This window comes from Puma concolor, chromosome D2, assembly GCF_028749965.1.
Source record: "Puma concolor isolate L17-30 chromosome D2, mPumCon1.1.hap2, whole genome shotgun sequence".
NCBI classification, from domain to species: Eukaryota; Metazoa; Chordata; class Mammalia; order Carnivora; family Felidae; genus Puma; species Puma concolor.
In genome coordinates, this window is record NC_141677.1 from 46,491,412 (window position 1) to 46,518,758 (window position 27,347).

The 27,347-nt window shown below is 46.8% G+C and overlaps 1 protein-coding gene across 3 annotated transcripts in view; it reads right to left on the bottom strand.

Moving 5' to 3' along the window:
• Positions 1–27,347, bottom strand: part of LOC147576036 (uncharacterized) — an 80,615-nt gene that overhangs the window by 11,770 nt on the left and 41,498 nt on the right. The window contains exons 3-8 of one of the 3 annotated variants that reach the window (XM_086680210.1): positions 16,915–16,986; positions 15,613–15,684; positions 11,247–11,323; positions 11,101–11,169; positions 1,237–1,452; positions 17–100 (exon numbers count right to left, since the gene is read on the bottom strand). In XM_086680210.1, the coding sequence (XP_086536336.1) occupies positions 17–100; positions 1,237–1,452; positions 11,101–11,169; positions 11,247–11,323; positions 15,613–15,655 (489 nt within the window). In that variant the 5' untranslated portion in view covers positions 15,656–15,684; positions 16,915–16,986. Of the gene's footprint in view, positions 1–16; positions 101–1,236; positions 1,453–11,100; positions 11,170–11,246; positions 11,324–15,612; positions 15,685–16,910; positions 16,987–27,347 lie in introns of all 3 variants that reach the window. The other 2 variants (XM_086680209.1, XM_086680211.1) reach the window with 2 other exon arrangements.

A 27,347-nucleotide genomic window follows, 5' to 3' on the forward strand; every position in this document is an offset into this window, starting at 1 on the left:
TAAAGGCCCTTCTCACCTCTATCTGACTTATAGTGTCTTCCTGGTACATACAAGAAGGGACAATCACCGGGGTACGTGTCTGTATACATGTCTCTGGCTTCTAGGAAGAGAAAGCACATTCTGCCGTTTTGTCTGGGAGCTTCTGGTGCAGACATATAACATCTGTCACTCCCGCACCTCTTAATGGCCATTCAGCAATGGTGCATTGGGAGATTTTAAGGACACATCAGTAGCATCCTACACTATGGCAGTGTCCCACATGGTAAAAACCAGGAAATACAATTTATTTGTAAATATGACCTTTTCCCCAAAGGTTGACAAAGTCTCTCCTGTCCCTTTGGTGCCGGGATCTGCCTTTGGTGGAAAATCCTGGTCTCAGAGCTGTGCAGTGGACAGGAGGGCTGTCAGGGTGGAAGCATTTGCAGGGGCCCGGACTGCATTCATTTGCCCCTGGCAGATCCAGCCTCCTCAGGCAACAGTGCCATCAGTCAGTACAGCGCTGGCCAGTGGGGTCTTTTTCCTACCCAAACCCAGGCCCGGTCCCCTTCCTCTGACATAGTGTCCTGCTATAACTACTTCCTCTGGATCTCTTTTAGACTTCTACCCTGAGGATCCACAGACAGTTCACCGGCCCTGGCTCCTTGTGCTCATCTGGGCCGGGCCTGCCTCACAGCTCAATGCCAAGTAACACACTCTCCTCCAACCTCCCCAGCCTGTAGTCACTAAAATATAATTGTGGCCAAACCTCTTGCCCTGGCGGGTGACAGGGATGGAGATCAACAAAATGCAGCCCAACATACATCAGAGCCTGGGCAGGGACCAAGTTCTGAAAGCGAAGCCTCCTTTTCTGAATGTTCACCTGTGTATTGTAATAATCTTCCCTCAGCATCAGAGTCCTCTTCTGGTGCTTGGTCTCCCTGAGTCCTTCAGAAGCCTGGCTGCTGTGATGCCTCCCTTGTCACTGGGCACTGGGGTGACTTCTCCCCAGAGGACAGGGTAGCTCATAGGCCACTTCTGGAAACAAGCATGAAGCAGGGGGTCCCTGAGATGCAAGCTGAGTCTCTGACCAGGAATGGTAGACACAGTCTGTGCCTGTGTTTGCTCATGTGATGAACTGGGAGCTGATGGGAACCTGCCCACTGGCAGGATCAGGGGGTGAGTCGGGCTTGGTTACCTTGTGGCCTGGGGACAGTTTGTGTCATAGGGCCGTGTGGATCACTCACAGGGGTCACTCACCTTCTTGCAGCAACAGAGACAGCAGATCACCACCACGATAATGATCAGAGTTGGGATGAACAATGGGAATAGGTAGTCAAGGGTAGGCTTTTCTGTGACAGCCATGGGTGCTGGTGCCTCCTGTGTGACAACTGTGGGCACTGTTGTCTTCTGTGTGACAACTGTGGGGACTGAAGTCTCCTCCTTTGGGGCACCTGTGGGCTCTGATGTATTGCCCTGCAAAAAGCACAAAAGTCAGAGTCCTGGGTGGGTCTGGATGGCCCTCACTGGGTGCCTCCCCCCAGCACCTTACGCAACACCCGTACATCAGCGTGTTCCCACTCACCTCAGATTTCCCCACCTCCAGGGAGCACTGAAGGCCTGGAGGACAAGACGGCACTCAAAGAGCCGCTGCAGAGCCCTGGGCCACAGAGCCCACCACTGGCTTCGTTCTGAGGCTCTGGCCCAGAACCCTGACAAAGACTGGAATCCCCATGTGTGACATGCCAGCCCTCACTGCACTCCTCAGCCACACGCGGTGCAGTCCTGCCCTAAACCAAATGCTCGGCTTTCCCTGAGGCAGGGGAGCTACAGGGGACAGAGTCTGTGCCCAGGAGGGGGAAGCAGGGTGGGGGCCCATGAACTCAGGCTCCTCCTGAGTTCTTTCCTAAATGTGCCTGCTGAGGGCGGCCTGTCAGTTAGGCTCCTGAGGGACAAATGGCCGAGTGCGGTCTGCTGGTCGGTGAGTGCCTGTCCTGGCACAAGTGAACACACAGTCAGAGGACTGTCCGTGCTGCTGGAACCCTCCCAGCTGGGACTGGACACTAGGCTGGTGGCAATCAGGCACGGGCATCGCTCCTCCCAGGCAGCCCTCTTCCTGTGCCTAACGTGCTCTGTCGCCCACGTCATGCTGCCCTGCCCCAGGTGCCCGGGTGACGTGGAGCTCCGAGAAGTGGGCACCTGGGAGCAGCACCCTCTTTCCCACGTGCCCGTCCCTGAGCTGAGTCCCAGGCCCTCCCCACAGCCCTGGCAGCTTCCCACCAAGTGCCGGAGAGCAAGGTCCAGCAGAGGTCAGAGAGTTAGTGGAGACGGATGGCTGAGGAGCACGAGAAAGCAGCAGAGACAGAGGGGAGGCTGGTGCCCTCTGCAAAATGACAGTGGTGTTCCCCAAGCGGGCTTGGGCTCACGGGCAGTGATGGGCGTGTGTGGGTTCAGCTGTGTCAGCAGCTGCTGAAACACCCTGATTGCACAGGGCCACAGTGGGTCCCACCTTCGAGATCCCCTGTGTCTGGGGCCTGGGTTTGGTGCACCCCGCTGTCCCCAGATGTCCTGGACTCAGGCTTCTAACACACTAGCTTCCCAGCCTCTCCCACTTGCCCAGCTGGAATGCAGGATGGAGCCCTGAGCTCCCCACCGCTATTCTTGGGTCAGCGGAGGTGGCAAGGGGCGAGGCGGGGTGGCAGAGCCCCAGCACCATTTCTGGACTCTGCTTAGAGCTCTAACTGTTCCCTTTCCTGTGCCTTCAAGGACAACTGGTTCCCAGAGAGAGACAGCAGAGGTTCTGCAGGACCTGGACAGGAGGCTACACGGCAGGTGCTCATGTAGAAGCGCTCCCAGGGCACCTCACAAGCCCGATGTGTGGACAGCTTTCCGATGAAGGGCTTAGGGCCCCAAGCTGGCTGTGAGAAGTTGTCCCAGCTGCCTGTCTGCACAAAGTAGTTGCTTGGACTGCCTGGGACATTTCCCCTTCTTTTGCCTCCCTTGGTGTCTGCTCCTCCCGTACAGTGGTCCTGGACAGTACAGGAGGGAGGCCGCAGCCCCACCCTGGCCCTCACACAGTCGGTGCCAACGAAAATCATGTTGCCTCTGAATGTTTTGCCCTTTTCCAGGCTGTATTGCACGACAAGGGTCCTAAAGCATAGAAAAGGAATATGGTAACCACCAATCTAGGTAGGTATAGTTCTTGCAGTTGGCTCAGCTGTAATCAGCAGCTTTCTATATTGCAATGATTTTGATCATCAGGCACTGGGTCCATCAGTGGGCACATGGCATGAGTAAGGAGGACTCACCCCAACTCCTACAAGATCAACCTCTGCACTGAAGTGTGTCCAGGCACAAGGAGCCCTGCATGGAGACAGATGCCTTTCCAGGGAGGGTGGCTTGGTATCACCAACACTGACTCTTTTCTATTTACAGTGCATGTTGACTTGGCTCTTGAATGGCTGTCTGGAGCACAGTTACCATCCCCAGGGACATCATCCTCCCAATCCTACCTTTCCCAGCAGAGCCTGGGCTGAGAGAATCCTTGAGTGCCTCTGGGGACCACCACCAGGGCAGGTGGCCAGGATGCCTTGAGTCCTCCCTAAGTTAGGCACGTACTGCCCACGACATGGCATCCCACACTCTGTACACCTCATGGTGGCAAAAATGCCCATCTGACCCCCAACCTGGGGTACTTACTGTCTATCTGTCTTAAATTCATGGCCAGGGCAAAGTACTGAGTCTCCTTTTGGAGGGTAAGGTTTATTAGCTAAGAGAAAACCACAAGAGAATAATGTCAATGAGCATGTCCATCCATCCATCTCCCCTCAGCTGGTCCCTGACAAGCAGACTAACAACATTCTGGTAGACGTGAGCTTCCCTTTGCTGCCTTCCTCTGAGCCCCTGCTACGCACCAGGCCCTGTGCAATGCCTGGTTGGAATGGAAAAGGCAGGCTGAGTTCCTGCCCTCAAGGGCCCTATGTTTGAGGGATGGGAGGGAGACAGACAATGAAATAACTAACAAAGAACAAAATAAATGCAGAGAGTGACAAGTCATGAGACAATCATAAGCCACAGAAGGCATAGAGAACAGAAGGGAAGGGACAGCTACTTAGGAATGCAGGGCCTGTCCTGTCCTTTAGAGAAACCATTTCCCTTAGGGGAACTGAAACATTTATCCCACAATGATGCGATGGTTGGGATTTGCTTCAAAGTAATTCACGATGGAGGCATCAACAAAAACAGACTAGCCAGTGTTGATTATTGAAAGTAGGTGAAGCTGTGTCAAGTTCATGATACCATTTTTGCTACTTTTGTATATTGTTGAAAATTTCTATTAAAAATAAAGTATCTTTGAGGAGGAGATCCAGAAGGTGAAACCAGGTGAGGGGAAATCTGAGGAAATATTCAAGGGAAGAGTGTTCAACCTGTTGAGCGGCATGTGCCAAGGGCCTGGGGCAGAGCTAGCTGAGCTTATTGAGGAAAGACGTGAGTGAGGAGAGGTGTGCAGGGCATTGTGGGCCCTCAGAAGGGGTTTGGGTTTTATTCTAAGAATGATGGCTCTGACAAGGGGCTGGCCAGATCCAGGTATGTTTTGGACACTGGGGCAGCAGGACTTGCTGGTGGACTAGATACGGAGTGAGAGCAAAGAGGAACTACAGTTGACGGGCAGGGTTTGGCTGGAACGACTGGGATGGTGGTACCATTTAATGAGATAGCAAAGCCTGAGGAAGGAAGAGGGGCTTTGTTTTGTTTTGTGCTTAAGCGGGAGCTGGGAGGTGGCACTCAAGAGGCCCAGAACAATTCTGTCTCTTGTAGCTGTGGCACTCTCTCTCTCCTGAGGCCTCTTTTCATACCCCGAACTTTGGTCACAAGTCATGTATATTCCCTCAGAATGGTTCATTTTCTTGTGGGTGAGCTTTGGCCCTAACTCACGCATCAGATTAGCTATAAGCTCCTGACCCTTTCACTGGGATGATAACAAAAGTTCATCACCACGTATGGTTATGGGAAAAGAGTTGTATCGGCGAGGTAGGATGGTTGGGGTTAGTGGGGAAAAAATCCCTAAGAAATGCAGTTTACTTGCCAGTAGGGTGTTCCCAGCAGAGAATAGCTGATGGCAGGCAGCCAGCATACTGAGGCCCAGAAGCTTGCCAGAGTGTAAAGTTTTCAAACCACTATTAACTGATTAAATTGAATACTTAATTTGCCATGTTACAGAATTGCTTAAAACATAAAAACATTATACACTAAAGACAGAAAAGATAAAACACAAAGAAATGTTAATTTTAACATTTTCTATAAGCTTCTCTATATTTTCTAAAATGTTTTCTCAGATGTGTAAATCTCAGAAAAATGTAATTAGAAAAAAAAATCAAATCACTCCTCATCAGTGCATCAGAGGTCTTGGCAATAAAAAAAAAATCCTGCTGGGCCACTTCCGACCAGCCTCTGAATGGATTCAGACTGGCCATCAGCTGAGATGAACAGGAATTTATGTTGGATTCTCCCATGTGAGGCCCTGGCACAGGTCCACACTGAAGAGAAACACTGGTGATCTCCAGAGTGGGAACCAGTACAGTCACAGACCACAGGGGAAGTATCTGTGCACATTTCCTAGGAGACAGGTTGTGTCTAATGTTCCTCAAGAACTATCAACTCAGTAGGGCAAAGGCCCAGACTAGGCAATCAGATCACCTGTCTACTTTCTGGCTCTTCCTACACTGGCTCCTGGCCTTGGGCAAAATCATTAATTGCCCCTGTGCCTCATTCCACAGCTCTACTGAGAAATGACAGTAGGTCTATTTGAGAATTTTGGGGATAGCATACGCAAGGTACTTAGCACATTACCTGATGTAGTGAGTGCACTATCAACATTAGTTCTCCATGTAAGTCATACTCAGTCCCTAAGCCACTCCTGAGGAAGTACAGAACAAAGAAAACTCATTTCCTGAGGACATCTACACACTGCAAGTGTGGAAGTGTGGCAACAATAGTTCCCTGCCCCATTCTGTGTACCCACGGAAAGGAGAGGGGCTAGAGATGCTCTGGGGGAGAGGATTTGCTATGGGTTTACCAGATGGCCTTGCAGTAAGACTTCACTGCATATAATCTCATCAGGTCCAATGGATGCACTGGGGGCTCAGTGGGAGACAGTCCTACTGTATCACCCCGCTCTCTGGGGAGAATCACACCCACCTCAGTGCTGAGGGCACATCTGTCTGCCCAACTGTGTGCTTCCTCTGACCGCTCACCCACCATGGAAGAACACCTGATGCCTGAGCATTTCCCAATTATAGGCCTACATACGTGATATGACTTAGTCAGCCCAGCTACCATATTGGCTTCATTTTACAGTAGAGGAAAAAGAGGTTGAGAACAGAACCCTCGTTTGGTCAAGGTCACACATGTGATGTGTGCCTGTGCCAGGATTCCAGGGTCCTGTTCTGGCAGCTTGCATCCTCTCTCAATCCCAGATGCACACATTCTCCTGGGAGGCTACCAGTGAACCTGGCCCAGACTCGAAGCCCTAGGGCTGCCTGTGTTTCTCATCAGCAGACTCAATGTATTTGGGTCCTTGTCTCTGAAGATGAGTAAGAGCTGAGCCAAGGGAGGGGGAATACAGCTCTGGGGCACACCCAGCACAGCACAGCCATTCTTGGCAGGGGTTAAAGCCCTGCTCTGAGAGGCTCTTGTGGTGTTGGGGGTTGATGACTTCCCAGTTTTGAGGTGTAAGTGACCAGGCTTCCCAGTCAGGTCCCTCCTTCTACGTGTCCACGCTGATCTATCCTCACAGTGCCCACAGTGAATGGCCAGCAAGGGCATTGAAGGCCTAGGTGGCTGAGGGGAAGGCAACCTTTTGTAGGGCATTTGTCACTTGGAGACACCAAGGGGTATACTTACTAAAGACAGTGATGTTGTTCTTAACATATTTGCAAAGAAGTTGTTTGTTATTGGTTAGATCCATGCCAATTATGAAAAATTGTGCATATGTGGTTCTGCAAAGGAAACATCCAAAGATCTTGTGAGGTAGCACTGAGGGCTGCCTTCCCTCTGATTCTTCCCAGTGACTCCTGTGAGAAAGCAAACATGTCGAAACCTAGATGCGGGACTCCCTGGGGCCCGATCTTCACCCAGTCTCTCTCTGAGGGTCCATTCTGAGTGAAAAGGGGCCTTGAGCATTCAGGGCCACTCTCCACTCCTGATTCTGGGACACCATTAAAGGCATTCAGCCTCAGTATTGCATAGGGGCAATGCCAGCCATAAATTTCTGACCCTGAAATGCCCAAGTACATGCTGAAGGGTGCAGACAGTCCTCTCCATGGGGTCTCCCACATTAATGAGAGAAGACCTAGGACAATGAAGCTGGAGACCCCAGGAGCATGGCTGGGACTCAGATGAGGCAGGCAAAGAGCCCAGGACCCTGCACAGAAGTAAAGATAAGTTAAAGTAAAGATAAAGTAAAGGTAAGTTCTGTCTTAGCTGTGGTTCTGGAAGTCTCACATGATTGCTCTTCCCCTGCCTTTGCCTGAGGCTTCATGGACTACACACAACCCACCCAGGATTCAACAAGCACTTCCTCTTTCAGTGTGGAGACACTAATATGTGAGGTGCAGGTCTAGACCCTAGATCTTCACCAGGCTGCTGAGCCTCCCCTGAAGCAAACACCAGCGGATAGAGAAGACAGCTGGTAGACTGGTCCCTAAGGATTTAGCCAGGATAACATGTGGGTCTTTAACTGCAAGCCCAAGGTCATTAGCCTCCATCACTGCCTCCTGTCCCAGACTGGGTCATTCCAATCCTGGAAGCTTGGTTTGCCCTAGCTCAATTTATTTATCTACACAACCTTTATTATAGCACAACCTTGGACCTGGCTGCCCTTATTTCTCCTGCTTCAGGTCTCCCTGCAACTCCCATTGATCAGGGCAGTGTTTGCAAATTCTCTGCTTTGAAGAAATAGATTCTGGGCCTGTGGCCCAATGCTGGCTGCTGTTGTGGTTTGTTAGGCATTCAAGTGTCTTCCAAAAATGGGTCTCAACACTTAAAGCCTGCACATTTTCCCTAATAACCCAGATCACTAGCATTCTTCAAAAATGGGAACACCTGGAAATGGTGGGTTCATACTTCTGCATGTCAACCATTGGCTGGGCCCTATTCACATCAGGGGAGCTCCTCAGGGGCCAGCGCCTGCCTTGCTGCACTACACCCCACATGCAGTCAACCATCCTTGGCTTGGCCTGACACATGCCTCCTGCTCACGGCACCAGCCTGGCCCCCGAGGGCACTGATGGCAGTGGTCCACCCAGCGGAGGCTTGATGTCTGTAAGTGACACGTCCTCTCCCACACACAGTAACCAACAGTACAATGCTGCTTTGAACTCAGTTGTGCCAGGCTGCCTGCTCAAGGCTCACACTTCATAAGGACCCTTCCCACCATGACACAGGGCTCTGTGATTGGCCAGGAAGGAGCAGTTGGGCTTATCTCCTGTGCACCTTTTTGCCAGCCAGGCTAGGCCACCCTGGGCAGAGCTTTGGCTCTCAGTCTCAAGGAAGTGTCATCTGCAATTTATATTCCAGGATTTTTTATTGCAAAGAAGCATTTCCTTGCAAGACAGAACTGTAAATTGACAGCCCACACTGTAACTAGATACAGGCAGAGAAGGGAACAGTCAGCTGGCTGCATGTGGACAGATCAGGCTCCAGAGGAGGCAAAAATAGTGAGTAGAGCCTTCCTGCCACAAGCACACAGGCAGAAGGAACCAGAAGTGGGCAAATCTGTGCCAGGCCAAGCCATGTAACACCGGTGTTCATCCAAAATGACACTCCTCACTAACTGAGCGTATACTATGGGCCGATCTACACTTTCCTTAACCTCTAATACCCGTGAGCTAGGCATTCCTACCCAAGCTTTCAGAGAGGGAACCTGAGGCTAAGAGAGAGCAGGTGGCCTCCTTCAGACCCCTGGCAGGTACCGGGCCAGGATCTGACTTCAAGTACCCATTCCAGACCCACTTCTGCCCCCTTTGCTCTTGTCTTAGTTCTGAGCAGCTATCATGAGGCTGCTTCAGAGGGATGGCCCATAGCACCTGCACTTCTCAGGAAGAGCACGTGCTGTCCATATGCCTGTGATCCCCTTCCCAAAGTGTGCACCCTGAAGCCTTCAGGCCCTGCTCAGTCACCACTTCTCCTCCGCAGCAGCACCCTCTGTGTCCCCAAGGCACTGCCCCTTTAGAGGGTCTTGTCACTCTGGCAAGTCTCGGTAAGTGGAAGGCAGGGTGATGGTGTCAGACTTTTGAGCAGAAGAGATGTGGACTTAAAGGATTTTGCTTTGTCTAGTAGCTGCTCCTTGGTTCCAACACCCCTCACCCAATTCCTCCAACAGTAACACACACAGGAGGAGAATGAAGCCAAGGATGGATGAACATTGGCTTTCAGGGAGCTGTGTCTCCTAGGTAGAGTCCCACTGTGTACCTGCTCTCGGGTGGCACAGGGACCATCCAGTCCCTGGCAGGGAGACCGATCCTTCTTTATGAGAACTTTCTTTCTGGAGGAAGAGTTCTACATCAGGCCTCCTGGGGCTCCAGAGAGAGGAGCTGGCAAGGCAGGCAGCCCGCTGACAAGGTCAGGAGGAAGCCAAGCAGTGAGGAAGGACAACGAACCAACCATGAGACTGACAAGGGCACCAGGTGGAAGTGACCTGCCCTGGGAGGGTCAGGCTCTGGGACACCACCTGCTGCTCAGCACCGGCTCTTTGGGAGAAATTCAACTCTACTGACCAACGTTTAAGCTGTGTGTCCTCTTAATGATGCAATTCTACTTCTGGAATTGATCCGGGGAATCCTGACCCATGCCCACAGAGAGGTGAGCCTCAGGGCGTGCACAGCCTGCTGTAGCCACATATTAGGAACCACCACAATATCGACCAGGGGAGACTAATGAAAGAAGTTTCCTCCATCCATGTAATGGAGTATGTGCAGATGGCTGGAAAATGTTATGAACTGCATGATCCCATTAATGTAAAAATACCTTGAAAAGCATATATAAATAGCTATTTGCATCTATATGATCAATTATATATGGTAGCTATTTCTGGGAGGCAGTAATAGTAGAAAAAGGGGAACTTTATGATCATAGAGGGACAGTAGCTATCCATGTTGGTGAAAATTGTGTCTTTGCACTGCATAGTGGGTCCTGCCTTCACCCTTTGGGTCCTACTGCCCCACAGTCCGCTCTACCCTCTGCACACAGTGAGTCTCTTGGCCACCCTGTGGGACCTGTCCACCGGATCTCAGAAGAAAGTCTTCCTCTGCCCTGTGTCCCTGTGTGCCCCCACTGATGTGCCCTGGATATTGGGGTTCTTTGCAGACAGGACACATCAATGATGGCACATATTAGGGCCATCTCTCTGGGCCATCACGTGGAGGAAAAAGAATGACAACGTGCCAGCCACAGCCTGCCACAGTGGATGAAAAAGCCTCGAGTATACCCAGCAAACACACAGGAGGGATAAATCTCCAAATCACCATGCTAAGTGCATCAACAAAACACAGTGTTAATACCACATGGACCCATTAAAGAGAGGTTTTTTATAGAGCAGCCAATGGATGGACAATCAGAACATTAAGTGCCTTTAGGTTTCAGGAGGAAGTTTTGCCAGACAAGGGTATAGAGTGAATTTTCTAGAAGCAAGTGTAATGGTCTGTGTTTTCATGGGGGTGTAGTCACACATCGGTTGTGCACATTTGTCAGAACTCATCAAATGATACACTTATGTTTGTCCTATTTCATAAAAATAACACTTAACAAATATAGGTCCCTAGTTCAAGATATGCATATGAAGGGTTTGGTAGCAGAGTAGGCTGATGCATGTAATTTACCTTAAAATGTGACAAAAATTAATATGAATTGTTGGAGAGAGAGAGAGAGAGAGAGAGCAAGATACTAGACAGTGGCTTGTCTTATGCCATGTTAGACTCCAATGGCCAGTCCCTGACCTTGGCCAGCAGCCCACCATTAAGGAAGGGAAAGCCCTTACACCTGCACATGGGTGTGGAGTGTCTACCTGCTGCCCAGACACTAGGGGTGGGTTAGAGAAGCATCCTCTGGTTACCTATTCAGAATTACCTGGTTTCTGTCATATTCGTCGAATGCCACAAAGTAAACTAGGGACTGCTTTCTCACAGCTTTTCTGACCTAAGAGAAATAAGGCTTTCAGTACAAAATACCCAAATATATGCAACAAAATACTGGTAATGATGGGCGGGACTCACTTGGATCTTAGTCTTCTGAAGTGATGTTGTTGATAGTGCTGTGGTGGTCGTAGCGATAATCAGGCTAGGCACAGGGGCTGCAGAGGAGGCAGAGAGTGGTCTGGTCAGTAAAGGCACCCAAGTGACACTCTGCAGGCTGCTGGGTCCACAGCACTTCTCCTCACACCTCATCCTCCAGAGGACAGGCACCCGACCTGAGCACCCACTATCAGAAGAGCCTAGAGGACTAGAAGCCCAGTCCTGGAGGGAGGAGGGGCCTTAGACAGGAACCACATTATAGACGGCACTGAGCCCTGCTCCTACAACTGAACTGTCCTTCCTGAACGGCCCTTCCTACTGAACTGTCACTACGACCAGACGCACAACCTTTGCCCTGAAAGGCAACTCTATTGACTTCACTGGACAAGCGTCAGCCTTTTGGATGAGCAAAGGGAGTGACAGCCAGACTCGATTGTACAAGGTGTCCTGCAGCTTGGTGGAAGGTGGGGCTCTGGCTCAGGGCAGCACGTACAGAAAGACCTGCTATATCTGTAGGCCCAGGGATCCAGAAGTTGAGGTCAGAGGCTCTCGGGCTGAGGACGCTGTGCCCAGCTCAGTGCCTTTCCCCACCAGGCCCATGCTTCTTTCCTGGCAAGGTCTGGGGCCCTAACCTAGATGAACATGATTCCGGGCAGAGCACAGCCGTTTCCAATGTTGGAGGCACAGTCACAGGACGACATCAACCAAAGGGAAGGAACCGCAGGGAAAAGGCATCAGGGCCAGAGATGTGATGGAGACAAAGTGTGGGCAAGGGGGAAATCCAGCTCTTTTTTTCTGAAAACAGAATCCTGTCTGCTCCTGGTTCCCTTGGCTTTTCTTGTTCAGGCAGCCCAAGTGTTGGTCAAGCACCTCACAGTTACCAAGAGCCTAGATGGTACACACATGATCCCATGTGGTTCTGAGACTCCTCACTGGGGGTGGTTTTCATCCTCACTGCATAGAGGAGGAACCTGTGGCACAGAGAAGCCAAGCACTGTGCTCCAAGAGTCAGCGATAGGAAAGGGGCTGAGGAGGGTCTGCACCTTGCTGAGGCCCAGGCCTGGCTCTGTCCCCACACCTGCCCGTAATGAAGTCACCAGGAAGCTTACCTTTGTGCCACCGATTATTAATCTGCTCATTTGACTGCTAGGAAATGAAGGAGTGTTGGTGGGGGCAGTGGGAGGACCCAGGATACTCTAAGAACTCCAGAAAGCAGAGATCCTCAGAGCTCTAGATTCGGTACCTCCATAAATGCATACTCTATGTTTGTCTCTCCTGAAGGCTCTAGATTCTTAAGGTCTTTAAGAATGTTTCCTACTTTTGCCCTGAAAAAAAAAATTAGAAAAGATTTTGAGGTCTAATTTGGAGTTGAATTTACAAGCAGCCCAAGCTGTCCTGGAGCCACTGTGCACTGTGCAGACTTGCCTAGTCAGGACAGGACACCAGTCAAGTAGCCTGGTTGTGACCTTATGCTCTGTGTCCTTGATATGGACAGGTCTTGCTCAGGCCTTCTCTGTCCCCTATCTGGTGAGCATGGTGTGGGGGGAGGCTGCTTTGCTGCTTCCATGGGTATGGCCTGGCTTTTTCTGCACTCACCACTGTCTCAGGCACACTACCTGGGGGACCCTCAAGAGCCCTGCCTTGATCATCCATGGTGAATGTGGGGCACACCCATGGATGTGCCACTGTGAATCTGTACTCACAGTGTAACTGGAAGGGCTTCTAGCACCTACTGGGTCCCTTGGGAAGGCACACTCTTCCTTCAGCAGGTAAAGCTGAGTTTGGAAAAGGTCATCCGGATGATAGCCTTGTCCTGTCCCATCTTCCCCTATCACAGAATCCTGAGATTGACTTGTACCTGCCCCAAGCCTCTTCCCCTTCTGGATTGGCACTGAAGGAAGGAGAAAGCTCCTTAATGAGAGAACTAGGGCTCCTGGGTTCACATACTCCTGAAGAAAAAGGCCAAAAGCTGGGGAAGTGCCTTGAGGGCTACCCGTGGAGGGGCAGTGCTCCCCTGGATGACAAGGGTATGTGGCCAGGTGGCTGCTGTTAAGGGGGATTTCACAGGTGGGACTGGGGCCCTAGGTTCAGGCTAATCCCATGTGACAAGCCGAGTTAGCACAGCAAGGCTAGGAGAACTGGGACCCTGAGAGGGGTTCTTACTGTGGGGAGTGGAGGTGTTTCTGTGGAGTGAGACCTGAGAGCCTTGATTGGAGCTGGGATCAGCCTGGGATTGGCTTTCCTAAACATGCCCCACTGCCTAGGATTTGAGGAGGCCTGTGGTGGGGTGCCTGGGAGGGACCTCATGCAGAGAGAATCCAGAAGGGGACACTAGTGCCTAATACAGGTGTGATCTAGCCCTGCCAAGCCCAAGAGGTGAGGCCTGGCACCCATGGCCAGTGGAGGCCAAACCAGGTGCTGCTCCACTCAGCAGAAGCCCTCTCCCTCCCTCACCACATACCAGAAGATTTTCTTCCACCCCTTCTCAGTGTCTGGCCCAGGAGCCCCCAGGCTTTTTCTTGCCCAAGCAGGCTCTCCCCAGGAAGTGTTGCCCCTCTAACCCTGCTCCCAGATATGTCCATGGAGGGGATACCAGCTCCTTGTCTCCTAGCAGTCCTTCTTACTCTTTAACATCTGTCTCAACCCCTTGGATCCCCTCCATCTCTTCCCTATCGTCACCCTCCTCGCCATCAACCCTGGGGGCTTCCTAGCCTCTGGGCCCCTGGCTTTTCTAGTACCCAGAACAAGCCCCCTTTCAACTGTGTCTCCTCAGCCTACTCTCTCCTAGCAGAAAGGGCTCAGAAAGCATTAAGCAGGGTTCCATCCCTGCTCCCACATTCTCTGTAGACCCTCAAGAGTCACACCTATATCAGGCTCTAGTGTCCCCTCCTGGATTCTCTCTGCATGAGGTCCTTCCCAGGCTCTCTGCCACAAGCCTTCTCAACTCCTAGGCAGTGGGCATGTTTAGGAAAGCCAATCCCAGGCTGAGCCCAGTTCCAGTCAAGGTCCTATGGGGGTTTGGGAGCTGGCAGCTTTAGGGCCCTGATCTGAGTGTGAGCTGTCTTCTCAGCTGCACATCTTGCCCCCTTACCCTTATTTCACCTCATTTCCACTCCCCTAGGCCTCACTCCCACTCCTGAACCCTGGCTTGGGGGAGATGTTACTTTGTTCACTCTCCAGAGACGACCATGGAGACCCTACCTGGGCTCTCCCACAGCTTCGCACATATGGGCTCTGAGTCCCCTACCACGGAGGAGGCAGAGGTCTTACCCTCCCCAGCAGGCAGCAACTTCTCCAGAGCCCCCCTGCCCAGCAGCCCTGCATCTCTCTGCCACCTGCCAGTGTCTCTCCCAATGGACTTGCTTCCTTCCACTTTGAACCTATTCAGGTCTCTCTATCCTAAATGCAAATCCCCACCTATGCACAAATTTTTGCCTCCCCTAGTGCTTGGGACAGCCAGCCCTTTCTCCCTGCTTGTCCTGGAGTCAGGCAGGAGAGTGCCACCTCCATGCATTGACATCACCACTCTGCTATTCCTGGCTTCTCTCCATGGTCCTGAATGGTGGCTTTGCCACAAATACTGGGGCCCATTCAGTTCTAAGTGTGCTCAACTTCTCTTTGGTCCTTCACTGTCTCTAAATTGGGTTCCAGTCATTTGTGTCCATGAGAATCAACATCTCAACTACTCAGAAGCTTCATTATTTCCTATTTCCAGGTTTTTGGGCAAACTGTTTGCCCCACCATGTTCCACCTCAAGCACCTTATCCTAGCTTTGTGTTCAGGACCCCACTCATGGGCTCCCCTGCCTCAGACACACCAAAGGGCAAAGATCTGTTTCCTTGTGATGAATCAACACTTCAATGCTGCCTATCCCTCCTCACCAATGGCCCAGGGCAGAGAGTGACACACAACAACAGGTGCCCAACATTGGCCAGTGTTCATAAATAAGCTGTACATCTGACTTATCCCATTCTGGAAGTCCTCACAGCTGGTCTCTTCTAAAGACAGGGAAAAGCATAGGCAGAAGGATTCAGGACACATGAGGTCTGGCACCCATGGCCAGTGGAGACCAAACCGGGTGCTGCCCAGCCCAGCAGTAGCACCCTTAGAGGCCTTAGAGGGGTGAGGGTGGTCTAGAAGTACATGGTTGGCCATTGTCAGAGCAGCCAAGGATCAGAGGAATCAGGAGAGTTGGAGCTTGGGGTCACGGTGCACAATGAGGGAATGCCAGCTCAGCCCATGTTGCACACCAGTGGGTTCCCACTGTGTCTCAGGGAACCTCCTAGCTCCTTGGCTTTTTCTGGGGTCTTGCCCACTAGGACTGCCTTAGGGTCAATGTGACACTTACCTGTCTTTGTTGAGTCGTAAATGGGTGAAGCCATATGAGGCATAGGTGATTATGGAGATCCGCAGATTTATGCTGGGGAGAAGCACATGTTTATGAGAAGTCATTAATGCAGTCTCAAAATGAAGCCAGAGAGCAGGCCACACTACTGGGGACACAGCTCCCACCTCAACTTTTCTATTTTTGGACCCACTTTTCAACCCCCAGAACTTCCTGTAACTTCAGTAAAGAATTCTGAGGACTGTGGCCTGGGCAGACTTCCTGGAAGAGTGTGCCCGAATGGCATCCTGATCCATCCTTATACTTACAGCATTCCAACACACACACACACACACACACACACACACACACACACACACACATGATCATGAGTACATTGCATCACAAAGAGATAGACACCTTCTCACTTCTGAATGAGGACCTCCCAAATGGCCTCTTCTCTTCTGCAACCTATTTTGGACCTTCCTCCCCGCCTTCCCTCCTTCTAACTCCTCCTCTACCTCCCTTTCTCCTCAAAAAGTTATTCTCCCTCTTGGTAGCCATTCATATATATCCCTCCCTTTCTTCCCCTTGGTTACTGTTTTCTGGTCTGCTGACTCTCATTATCTTTTATCTAAACTATTTTGGTTCTTTTACAACTCATTTTACCACTACTATCCGACTTTTCTTCTTGGAGCACAACTTTGATATTATCACACCCCTGAACAAGAATCATCTGTGGCTTCCTATAGCTCACAGCAGGAAATTCAAGCCCCATGGCCTGGCTTGAGTGACTATGTTTTGGCTCCAAGCTGACCCATCTGGCTTAATCTCCCAACCCCTCCCTGAGTTAACTCTATTATGTACCCAAACAGGCTACTCAGTCCATAAGAAGTCTCCTTGTTCCTGTTACCCTGTCATTTCCATACTTCAAGAAATAGATCAAATTTCCACACCCCCTGGGAAGACATTCTTGATTTTTTTCTGTGAATTCTTAATTTTTCCTTAAGGTTGCCATGTAAGTCCTGTGCTTTTTCTTTTGACCCCTGATACCTTTTAACCAGGTGCTTAATTACTGTGTTACTGGTTTGCCTGTTTCCTAACCTGTTAGGTCCTCAAGGGCAGCCTGTGTCCCCAGCAGTGTGGCCTGACTCTCAGGCAGAAGCCAGTTAAAGCTGTCACGACCTGATGGAATGACTCTAGTCTGTCCTTTTTTCCTGTGTCACAGCACTGCCCTGGGCTCTGTGCTCCTGACCTAAGGGACACTCATGCCCACTAAGCTAAAGAGCTGTGTACTCTGCCTGGCAGAGGAAAACACACACCTACTTTGTGAACCTCTTCATCACTTCCTCCACAAATTTGTGAATGTCCTTCCAGGACTCCTTTGCACTTTCTGACCTGAAAAACCAAGACGACATTGAACAGAGGGATTGCATGCCTCCACTGGGTGGACAGCGTTTCTACCTCCCATAGTCCCTTGAACACTCCCTCCACAGCCCACATAGCTGATGTCTGCTACACCCCCTCAGTGGCCTTAGTGGGTCACCTTGGTGGTGATTCTCATCAGTGTAAGTGGTGGGGAGGATGCCCATGTAGACCTGTGCTTGAAGATGGGGGACTTCTGGTGCAAACCTGGATGGGTGGTCATGAAAATGGCTTTGTTAGACAAGAAGGAAGGAGGATGGAAGAGCCCCCAGTGATTCTGATATGTTGTTCTTTTGGCTCCCCCACTTACCAACACATCAGTAGGAGCCCTGGCCTCAGCCAGGAAGGATGTGATACTCAGAATATTTTATTTCCCTCTTTCCTGTCAGCCTACAAAGCTGAACCACTCTGGACACAGTATGCCTTTTGCAGCCTCACTGCCATGGAAGGTGTTGGAACAGGCCGAGGACAGTGCTGTTCTAGTGTCATCATGATCCAACCATCAGGGAAAGCCACAGGTACCTCCTATCCCTACTTTCAGTTTCTTACTCCCATTGGCTCCCACTTTACTCCCTGGATGGAGAGTAGGAGTATAAAGAATGTTTGTGTCATGATGACCCCTCTGCCTAGGTGGGAAGTACTTAACTGCGCCCTAGGTGCCAAGGGTTCAAAAAGTCTTTGCAATGCTACATCTCTCTTTGTCTGTACAATTCCAAATTGTGGAGGCTTATTAAATGTTTTGGTCAGGGTTCTGTAGATGGTGAGAGCAAAACACGCTGATGCCAATACCTGGACTCTTTCCTTGGATCTGTGATGTTTCGTGTCTTTCCCATATCATAGGAGTCAGAGAAACCCACAAGGAGGCTCTTCCTTTCGCCTCCAATTATCCCTATATTCATTAACATCCTGAATGTCATGTTTACATGTGTGATTCCCACACATCCAAAAGCATCCTTATCCTCTCTGCCATTCCTTCTGCCTCCTCTAAGATGCTTCTAAAACTGTTGATAGATGATGAGGGAACTAAGAATAGATGATTCTAACCATGTCAGGATGATCATCATGAAGCACATATATATGAAGCACTTTACATGCATGCTTTCCAATTCCAGAACAACTCTGTGATGTCAAAATTATTCCCACTTTACAGATGAGAAAACTGAGGCTCTCATAGGTCAAAGAATTTGGCACAATGGATATGAACTCAGATATAGCTGTAAAAGCCTTGTTCTTGCCATTGGACTTGGGAGACTGGGGTGACACTGCTGTGCCAATAATTGCTGGGAGCATAGCCGTGGACTCCAACAACTTACCCATAATATAGACTTTCTCATGGAAGCTCCATGCTAAAGTACAAGGAAGGCAATTCCTTTCCTAAGTAATTATAACTCTTCCCACTTTTCTTCTCATTATTACTCTCCCCTGTTTTTCCCCAGAATGAGGAAGATCTTCCAAAGAAGATTCACAGGATGAGTCTTCAACCCATCTACCAGCCCTGGGAAAGTTTGTGGTGGTTTTGAAGGAAGGTCTAGCATCTAGAACATGGAAGAATGTGAGTGCTCTTATGTAGTGGGAAAAACCACAAGGATATAAGTGTCTAGGAGAGAGGCAGTATGGAACAGAGCAACCACATAGAGTTCCAGCACACAGAGCTCCAATCATATTTTAGCACCCCATACCAAAATGAGAATGGAGAGATGGGGATCACCAGACATTTGGGGGCATCTCTACTGTTGAAGCTTGAGTCCAAAATATCTTAGTGATGTAACTACTCTGGGTGAATGGAAAGGGTGGGCAAGGTCCATGTAGGAGAGCCTACATGAACTATAAGAAAACTAAATTCTCTTCATTCCTAGGCAGAATTCAATAGAGAATGAGTAAACATCAAACAACAAGAAACAGTATCAGTACTAGCATGTTCTTAGAAACAAAGTTATAATACCAGAAAAAATACCAGAAAAAATCTGGAAGATTTGTAAGTGCCTGTCCCTGGGGAATGAGATGAGAGGAAATGAGAAGTGGTGCAGGAGCCCCAAGTTCTTTATTGTCAAGTTTGTAATGTGTTTAAATTTAAATTTATGGTCAAACATTTCTTCCTAAATGTAAAAAAAGGAATTAGAGGGGTGCCTGGTGCCTCGGTTGAGTGCCCAGCTTCAGCTCAGGTCATGATCTCGCAGTTCGTGAGTTCGAGACTTGTGTTGGGTTCTGTGCTGACAGCTCAGAGCCTGGAGCCTGCTTAGAATTCCATGTCTCCCTCTCTCTCTGTCCCTCCCCTACTCACTCTCTGTTTCTGTCTCTCTCAAAAATAAGCATTAAAAAAAAGACGATTTCTGCATTAGCTTTGTAGGAGCTTCAGAAAACAATGAAAAGTTTATCACAGTAAAGTGAATGTGCAATCAAGAAACAGCCATCTTCAAAAATAGAGAGGTTAAGATGGTGGTGAATTAGGGGGACCCTGGGCTTTCCTTGTCCCTCAAACACAGCTGTATTGAGGTCAGATCACTCGGAACACCTAGGAAATCAATCTGTGGACTGGCAGGAGGACATCCATGGTTGGAAGGAGACAATGAGGCAGGTGTAAGGTGCATGGAAGTGAACTGGGGGAGAGAAAATTGTGGTGCTGTAGAGGGGAGGGAACACTTTCTGCAGGGAGACAAAAGGGAGAGAAAGGGAGAGGGGTTGAGAAAGTGCGGCGTCAGGTATGCAGAAGAGGAAAACATCTCCCAACCACGGACTGGGGAAGGAGAAGTACCGAGTGTTGCACGTTTTTGCAAACAGCATGTGGAGCTCAAACTCTGAGGTTTTGGAAGTGTTTGACTTTCCCCAGAGTGGAGCTGTGGTATGCACTCCTGGGGATAAGGAAGGAGCTGGCCTCAGAGTGCATAGCATGGTATAGGGATTGTCAGGGCACATTGGGAGAGAATAGTCCCCTTCCTGGAGTACTTTTGGAAGAGGGAATATTGCCTCTCCAAAGACAAAAGACCCTATAGGTGCCAGCAAAAGGTCTTTCATCAGCAGGGGACAAAGGTGTGCCCAGAGGGAATATAACCTTTGCTACTTTTGGTGGTGTTACACCATAGGTTCTGCACACTGTGCAGACTTGAGATTGTTTTTCTAGAATAAAGGACATCAGACAAAGCGTAGAGAGGCTCCATTCTGGAGGAGGGGGCAGGTATACATGGTGCCGGGTCCTGTAAGATTTTCAGTTTTGAATCCCAGGCACATGCCAAAGAAAAAATGCGGGAGAGCTGTGGCGCAGGGCAAGCCACAGTGTCCTCACTGCACCCTCACTATTCTGTGAAGGCTGCCTGAACAACAGAGCTCTGAGATCCCCTGTCTGGGGATGAGATATTGGGGTGGCACCATATTCCTCATATTCCTTCTTACGCCAAGCACTGTCCCCCTTTGCCTGAGTACTGCTTATTTACTGGGGCAAGACTGACTCTGAACGAATGGAACGGGCCTCTCCTCCAGGAGACCAGCACAGCCAGGTCCCTGCCCACACCAAGCGTACTGAAAATCAAGTGCTTCAAAATGACACCTGCAAATCTGGTGGAAATAGAACCAGGCCTACTTTTTTTCTTTCTTCTTTTTTTTCTTTTGAAATCAGGCTCAAAGTTTTTTGTTTGTTTTCATTTCCTTCTCTCTCTCTCTCTCTCTCTGATCAGAATTCTTCTGTTATTTTCTTTTTCTTTCCTTTTCTTTGGGATCAGGCTTATAGTTTTTTGATTGTCCGTTTTTTTTTTTCATTCCTTTTCATTTTCTCTTTTTGGAATCATGATTTCCCCCCTTGTTTCCAGGTTTATTTTAACAAACTAATCTAAGCATATCTAGACAAAGGTCCAGACACTCCACCACTGCAAGCAAGGAGGAGATCTGCAGAGGACTGACTAGTGGAAAGAGCAGCCAAAATGCAATAGCAGAGTGCACACAGCCTATACCAGAAACACTTCCTGAAGTGTCAGGCTCTGAACAGTGTGTGACCCCTTTTTAATAGAGCAGTACTCTCGGGTACAGGAAACATAACAAGTTTTGAAAACATGCAAAAGACAGAAACTTAGCCAAAATGACAAGATGGAAGTATTCTCCTCAAAAGAAAGGTCAAGAAGAAATCACAGCCAGGGATTTACTCAAAACAGATATAACCAATATATCTGAGTAAGAAGTTTGAACAACAGTCATAAGACTACTAACTGGGCTTGAAAAAAGCATAGAAGACACCAGAGAAACCCTTGCTATAGAGATCAAAGACCTAAGAACTAGTCAGGATGAAATAAAAAAGGCTATAACTGAGATGCAAAACCAACTGGATATAGTCAAAACGAGGACTGAAGAAGCAGAGGAGAGAATAGGTGATATAGAAGATAAAATTATGGAAAATAATAAAGCTGAAAGGAAGAGGGAAAGAAAACTATTAGATCATGAGAGGAGACTTAGGGAATTTAGTGATTCCATAAAATGAAACAACATTCATATTATAGGAGTCCCAGAAGAAGAGAAGAAGAGAAGCAGGAAAAAAGGGCAGAAGGTTTATTTGAACAAATTTTGGCTGAGAACTTCCCTAATCTGGGGAAGGAAACAGGCATCCAAGATCAAGAGGCACAGGGAACTCCCATTAAAATGAATAAGAACAGATAAACACCATGACATATCAATTTTAAACTTGCAAACTACAAAGATAAAGAGAGAATTTTTTTTAAAAAAAGCTTTTATTTATCTATTTTGAAAGAGAGAGAGAGTAGGGTAGGGGCAGAGAGAGAGGGAGGGGAGAATCCCAAGCAGGCTCCATGCTGTCAGTGCAGAACCCAAAGCAGGGCTTGAATTCACAAACCATGAGATCATGACCTGAGCTGAAATCAAGAGTCAGATGCTTAACCCGCTGAATCGCCCAAGTGCCCCAAGAGAGAATTCTGAAAGCAGCTAGGACACATGTCCTTAACCTACAACGGTAGTCACATAAGGTTAGCAGCAGACCTGTCTACTAAAACTTGGCTGGCCAGAAGGGAGTGGCAGGAAATATTCAATGTGTTGAATTGGAAAAATACACAGCCAAGAATTCTTTATCCAGCAAGGCTGTCGTGGAGAATAGAAGGAAAGATAAAGAGTTTCCCAAACAAAAACTGAAGGAGTTTGTGACCACTAAACCAACCCTGCAAGAAATTTTAAGGGGGACTCTTTGAGTGGAGACAAACAAACAAAAGAACCCAAAGTGACAAAGACTAGAAAGGACCAGAGAACATCACCAGAAACACCAACTCTACAGGTAACACAATGGCACTAAATTCATATCTTTCAATAATCATTCTAAATGTAAATGGACTAAATGCTCCAATAAAAACATAGGATATCATCAGGGAAATACAAGTCAAAACCACACTGAGATAACACCTCACACTGGTAAGAGTGGCTAAAATTAAGAACTCAGGAAACAACAGATACTGGCTTGGATGTGGAGAAACGGGAACCCTCTTGCACTGTTTGTTGGTGGGAACGCAACCTGGTGCAGCTGCTCTAGACAACAGTGTGGAGGTCCCTCAAAACATTAAAAATAGAACTACCCTATGATCCAGAAATAGAACTACTAGGAATTTATTCAAAGGATACAGGGGTGCTGATGCATAGGGGCACATGTACCCCAATGTTTATAGCAGTGCTTTCAACAATAGCCAAATTATGGAAAGAGCCTAAATGTCCATCAACTGATAAATGGATAAAGAAGATATGGTTTATATATACAATGGAATACTACTTGGAAATGAGAAAGGATGAAATCATGCCATTTGCAACAACATGGATGGAATTGGAAGGTATTATGCTAAGTGAAATAAGTCAGTCAGAGAAAGACAGATATCATATATTTTCACTCATATGTGGATCTTGAGAAACTTAACAGAACACCATGGGGGAAGGGAAGGGGGAAAATATAGTTACAAACAGAGAGGGAGGGATGCAAACCATAAGAGACTCAAATACAGAGAACAAACTGAGGGTTGATGGGGGCGGGGAGAGGGGAAAATGGGTGATGGACATTGAGGAGTGCACCTGTTGGGATGAGCACTGGGTGTTGTATGTAAGTGATGAACCATGGGAACCTACCCCCAAAACCAAGAGCACACTTTATACGCTGTATGTTAGCCAATTTGACAATAAATTCCATTAAAAAGTAGGGTATCAGAATGGATAAAAAACAAGATCCATCTACATGCTACCTAAAAGAAACTCATTTTAGACCTACCTAAAGAAACCTTCAGATTGAAAGTGAGGGGATGGAGAACCATCTATCATGCTAATGGACATCAAAAGAAAGCCAGAGTAGCCATACATATATCAGACAAACTAGATTTTAAAATAAAGACTGTAACAAGAGATGAGGAAGGGTATTATATCATAATTGGGGGGGTCTATCCATCAGGAAGATCTAACATTTGTAAAAATTTAATGCTTCCAACTTTAAAGACCCAAATATATAAATCAATTAAAAACAAACATAAAGAAATTCATCAATAATAATACAATAATAGTAGGGGACTTTAATAACCCAATTATAGCAATGGACAGGTCATCTATGGACCAGATAAACTTAACAAATATATTCAGAACATTTCATCCTAAAGCAGGAAAACACATTCTTCTCATGGAGAATGCACATGGAACATTCTCCAGAATAGATCACTACTGGGTCATAAATCATCCCTCAAGAGGCACAAAAAGATCGAGATCATACTATGCATATTTTCAGATCACAATGCTATGAAACTTGAAGAAAAAATTTGGAAAGCCCTCAAATACATGGAGGTTAAAGAATATCCTATTAAAGAATGAAGGGTTAACCAGAAAATTAAAGAAGAAATTTAAAAATACATGGAAGAAAATGAAAATGAAAACCTGATAGTCCAAACCATTTGGATTGCAGGAAAGGAAGTCCTAAAAGGAAACTACATTGCAATTTAGGCCTATCTCAAGAAGCAATACAGGTACCAAATACACAATTTACCTTATACCTAAAGGAGCTAGAAAAGGAACAGCAAATAAAGTCTAAAGCCAGCCAGAAGAAGATTAGAGTAGAGATAAATAATACAGAAACAAACAAACAAACAAACAAACAAACAAACAGTAGAACAGATCAATGAAAGTAAAAGCTGGCTTTTTGAAAGAATAAACAAAATTGATAACCCCCCAGCAAGACTTTCAAAAAGAAAAAAGACACAAATAGATAAGATCACAAATGAAAGAGGAGAGATAACAACCAACACCACAGAAATACAAACAATTATAGGAGAATAGTATGAAAAATTATATTCCAACAAACTGGACAATCTGGAAGAAATGGACAAATTCCTAGGAACTCACAAACTACCAACACTGAAACCATAAGAAATAGAAAATTAGAACAGACCCATAACCAGCAAAGAAACACAATTAGTAATAAAAAATCTCCCAAGAAACAGGAGTCTTGGGCCAGATCATTTCCTAGGGGAGTTCTACCAGACATTTAAAGAGGAGTTAATACCTATTCATCTCAAACTCTTTCAAAAAATAGAAACGGAAGGAAAGCTTCTACACTCATACTATGAAGCTAGCATTACCTTGTGTCTAAAACCAGACAAAAGACCCCATTAAAAAGGAGAATTACAGGTCAATATCCCTGATGAATCAGGATGAAAAAATTCTCAACAAGATACTAGCAAATCGAATTAAACATAACAGTAAAAGAATTATTCACCATGGTCAAGTGGGATTTATTCCTGGGCTGCAGGGCTGGTTCAATATTTGCAAATCAAGCAACGCAATACACCACATTAATATAAAAACTATAAGAACCATATGATCCTGTCAGTAGATGCAGAAAGAGCATTTGACAAAATATAGCATCCATTCTTGATAAAAACTGTCAACAAACTAGGGATAGATGGAACATACCTCAACATAAAAAAATTCCATATTTGAAAGACTCACAGCTAAAATCATCTTCAGTGGGGAAAACCTGAGAGCCTTTCCCCTGTGGTCAGGAACATGACAAGAATGCCCACTCTCATTATTACTATTTAACATAATACTGGAAGCCTTAGCCTCCGCAATCAGACAACAAAAAGAAATAAAGGTCAGACACATAAGCAAGGGAGATATCAAACTTTCACTATTTGCAGGTGACATGATACTGTATGTAGACAACCCAAAAGACTCCACCAAAAAACTAATGTATGAATTCTAGAACTAATTTACGAATTTAGGAGAGTCACAGGATATAAAATAAACATGCAGAAATTGGTTGCATTTCACACATCAATAACAAAGCAACAGAAAAAGAAATCAATCCCATTTATAACTGCACCAAAACCAATAAGATACCTAGCAATACACCTAACTAAAGAGGTAAAAGATCTGTACTCTGAAAACTATAGAATACTTATGAAAGATTTTGAAGAGGACACAAAGAAATGGAAAGACATCCCATGCTCATGGATCAGAAGATCATTGTTAAAATGTCTATACTACCCAAAGCAATCTACACATTTAATACAATCCCTATCAAAATACCACCAGCATTTTTCACAGAGATAGATCAAACAATCCTAAAATTTGCATGGAACCACAAAAGACCCCAAATAACCAAAGCAATCCTGAAAAAGTAAAACAAAACTAGAGGTATCACAAGCCTAGGTTTCAAGCTGTATTACAAAGATGTAGTTATCAAGACACTATGGTACTGGCACAAAAACAGACACATAGATCAATAGAACATAATAGAAAACCCAGGAACGGACCTATAACTATATGGTCAGCTCATCTTTGACAAAGCAGGAAAGAGTATTGAATGGAAAAAAAGACAGTCTCTTCAGAGAATGGTGCTGGGAGAACTGGACAGTGACATGCAGAAGAATGAAACTGGACCACTTTATTACATCATACACAAAAATAAATTCAAAATATATGAAAGACCTAAATGTGAGAGAGGAAACCATAAGAATCCTAGAGAACACAGGCAGAAACATCTTTGACTTTGCTGTAGCAACTTTTTTTACTAGTTGTGTCTCTGAAGGCAAGAGGAACAAAAGCAAAAATGAACTATTGGGACTTCATCAAAAAGCTTCTGCACAGTGAAGATAACAATCAACAGAACTAAAACACCGCCTAAAGAATGGGAGAAGATATTTGTAAACAACATATAAGATAAAGTTGTAGTATCCAAAATCTGTAAATTACTTATCAAAGTCAACACTCAAAAAAAAACCCTCAAAAAACAAAAAAACAAACAATCCAGAGAAGAAGTGGATAGAAGTCATGAATAGATAGTTTTCTAAAGAAGACATCCAGATGGCTAACAGACACATGAAAAGATGCTCAACATCACTCATCATCAGGGAAATCCAAATCAAACCCATGATGAGATGCCACCTCACACCTGTCAGAATGTCTAAACTTAATAATGCAAGAAACAACAGGTGTTGGTGAGGATGTAGAAAAGGGGAACCCTCTTGCATTGCTGGTGGGAATGCAAACTGGTGCAGCCACTCTGGAGAACAGTATGGAGTTTCCTCAAAAAACTAAAAATAGAACTACACTATGAACCAGCAATTGCACTATTCACTATTTACCCAAAGGATACAAAAATACAGATTCAAAGGGGCACATGTATCCCAATGTTTATAGCAGCATTATTAACAATAGCCAAACTATGGAGGGAGCCCAAATGTCCATTGACTAATGAATGAATAAATAATATAATAATATGTGGGAGATATATGTATATATATGGGAATATTGCTCAGCTATCAAAAAGAATGAGATCTTGCCATTTGCAATGACATGGATGGAGCTAGAATATATTATGCCAAGTGAAGTAAGTCAACCAGAGAAAGACAAGTATCATGATTTCACTCATATGTGGAATTTAAGAAACAAAACAGATGAGCATATGGGAAGAGGAGGAAAAGAGAAGAAAGGGAAACAAACCACAAGAGACTCTTAATGATAGAGAAAAAACTGAGGGTTGATGGAGGGAGGTGGATAGAGGCTGGGCTAGATGGGTGATGGGTATTAAGGAGGGCATTTGTGATGAGCACTGGGTGTTGTATGTAAGTGATGAAATCTACTTCTGAATTAGTTTCTACTTCTGAAACTAACATTGCACTGTATATTAACTTAAATTTAAAGTAAAAAAAAAACCCAAAATGGTAGTTTGGTGGCATTTTTAATCACCCTTCTCCCACTCTCTTTCTAGCTGGTGGCAGTTTTGGTTTTGATTGGTAGTCTAGTTCCAAGTTCTCCTTGAATCAGAGGGAGCAGTGAGAACCTTACTTACAAATTATTGTGTACATCTGTTAGAATGGCTA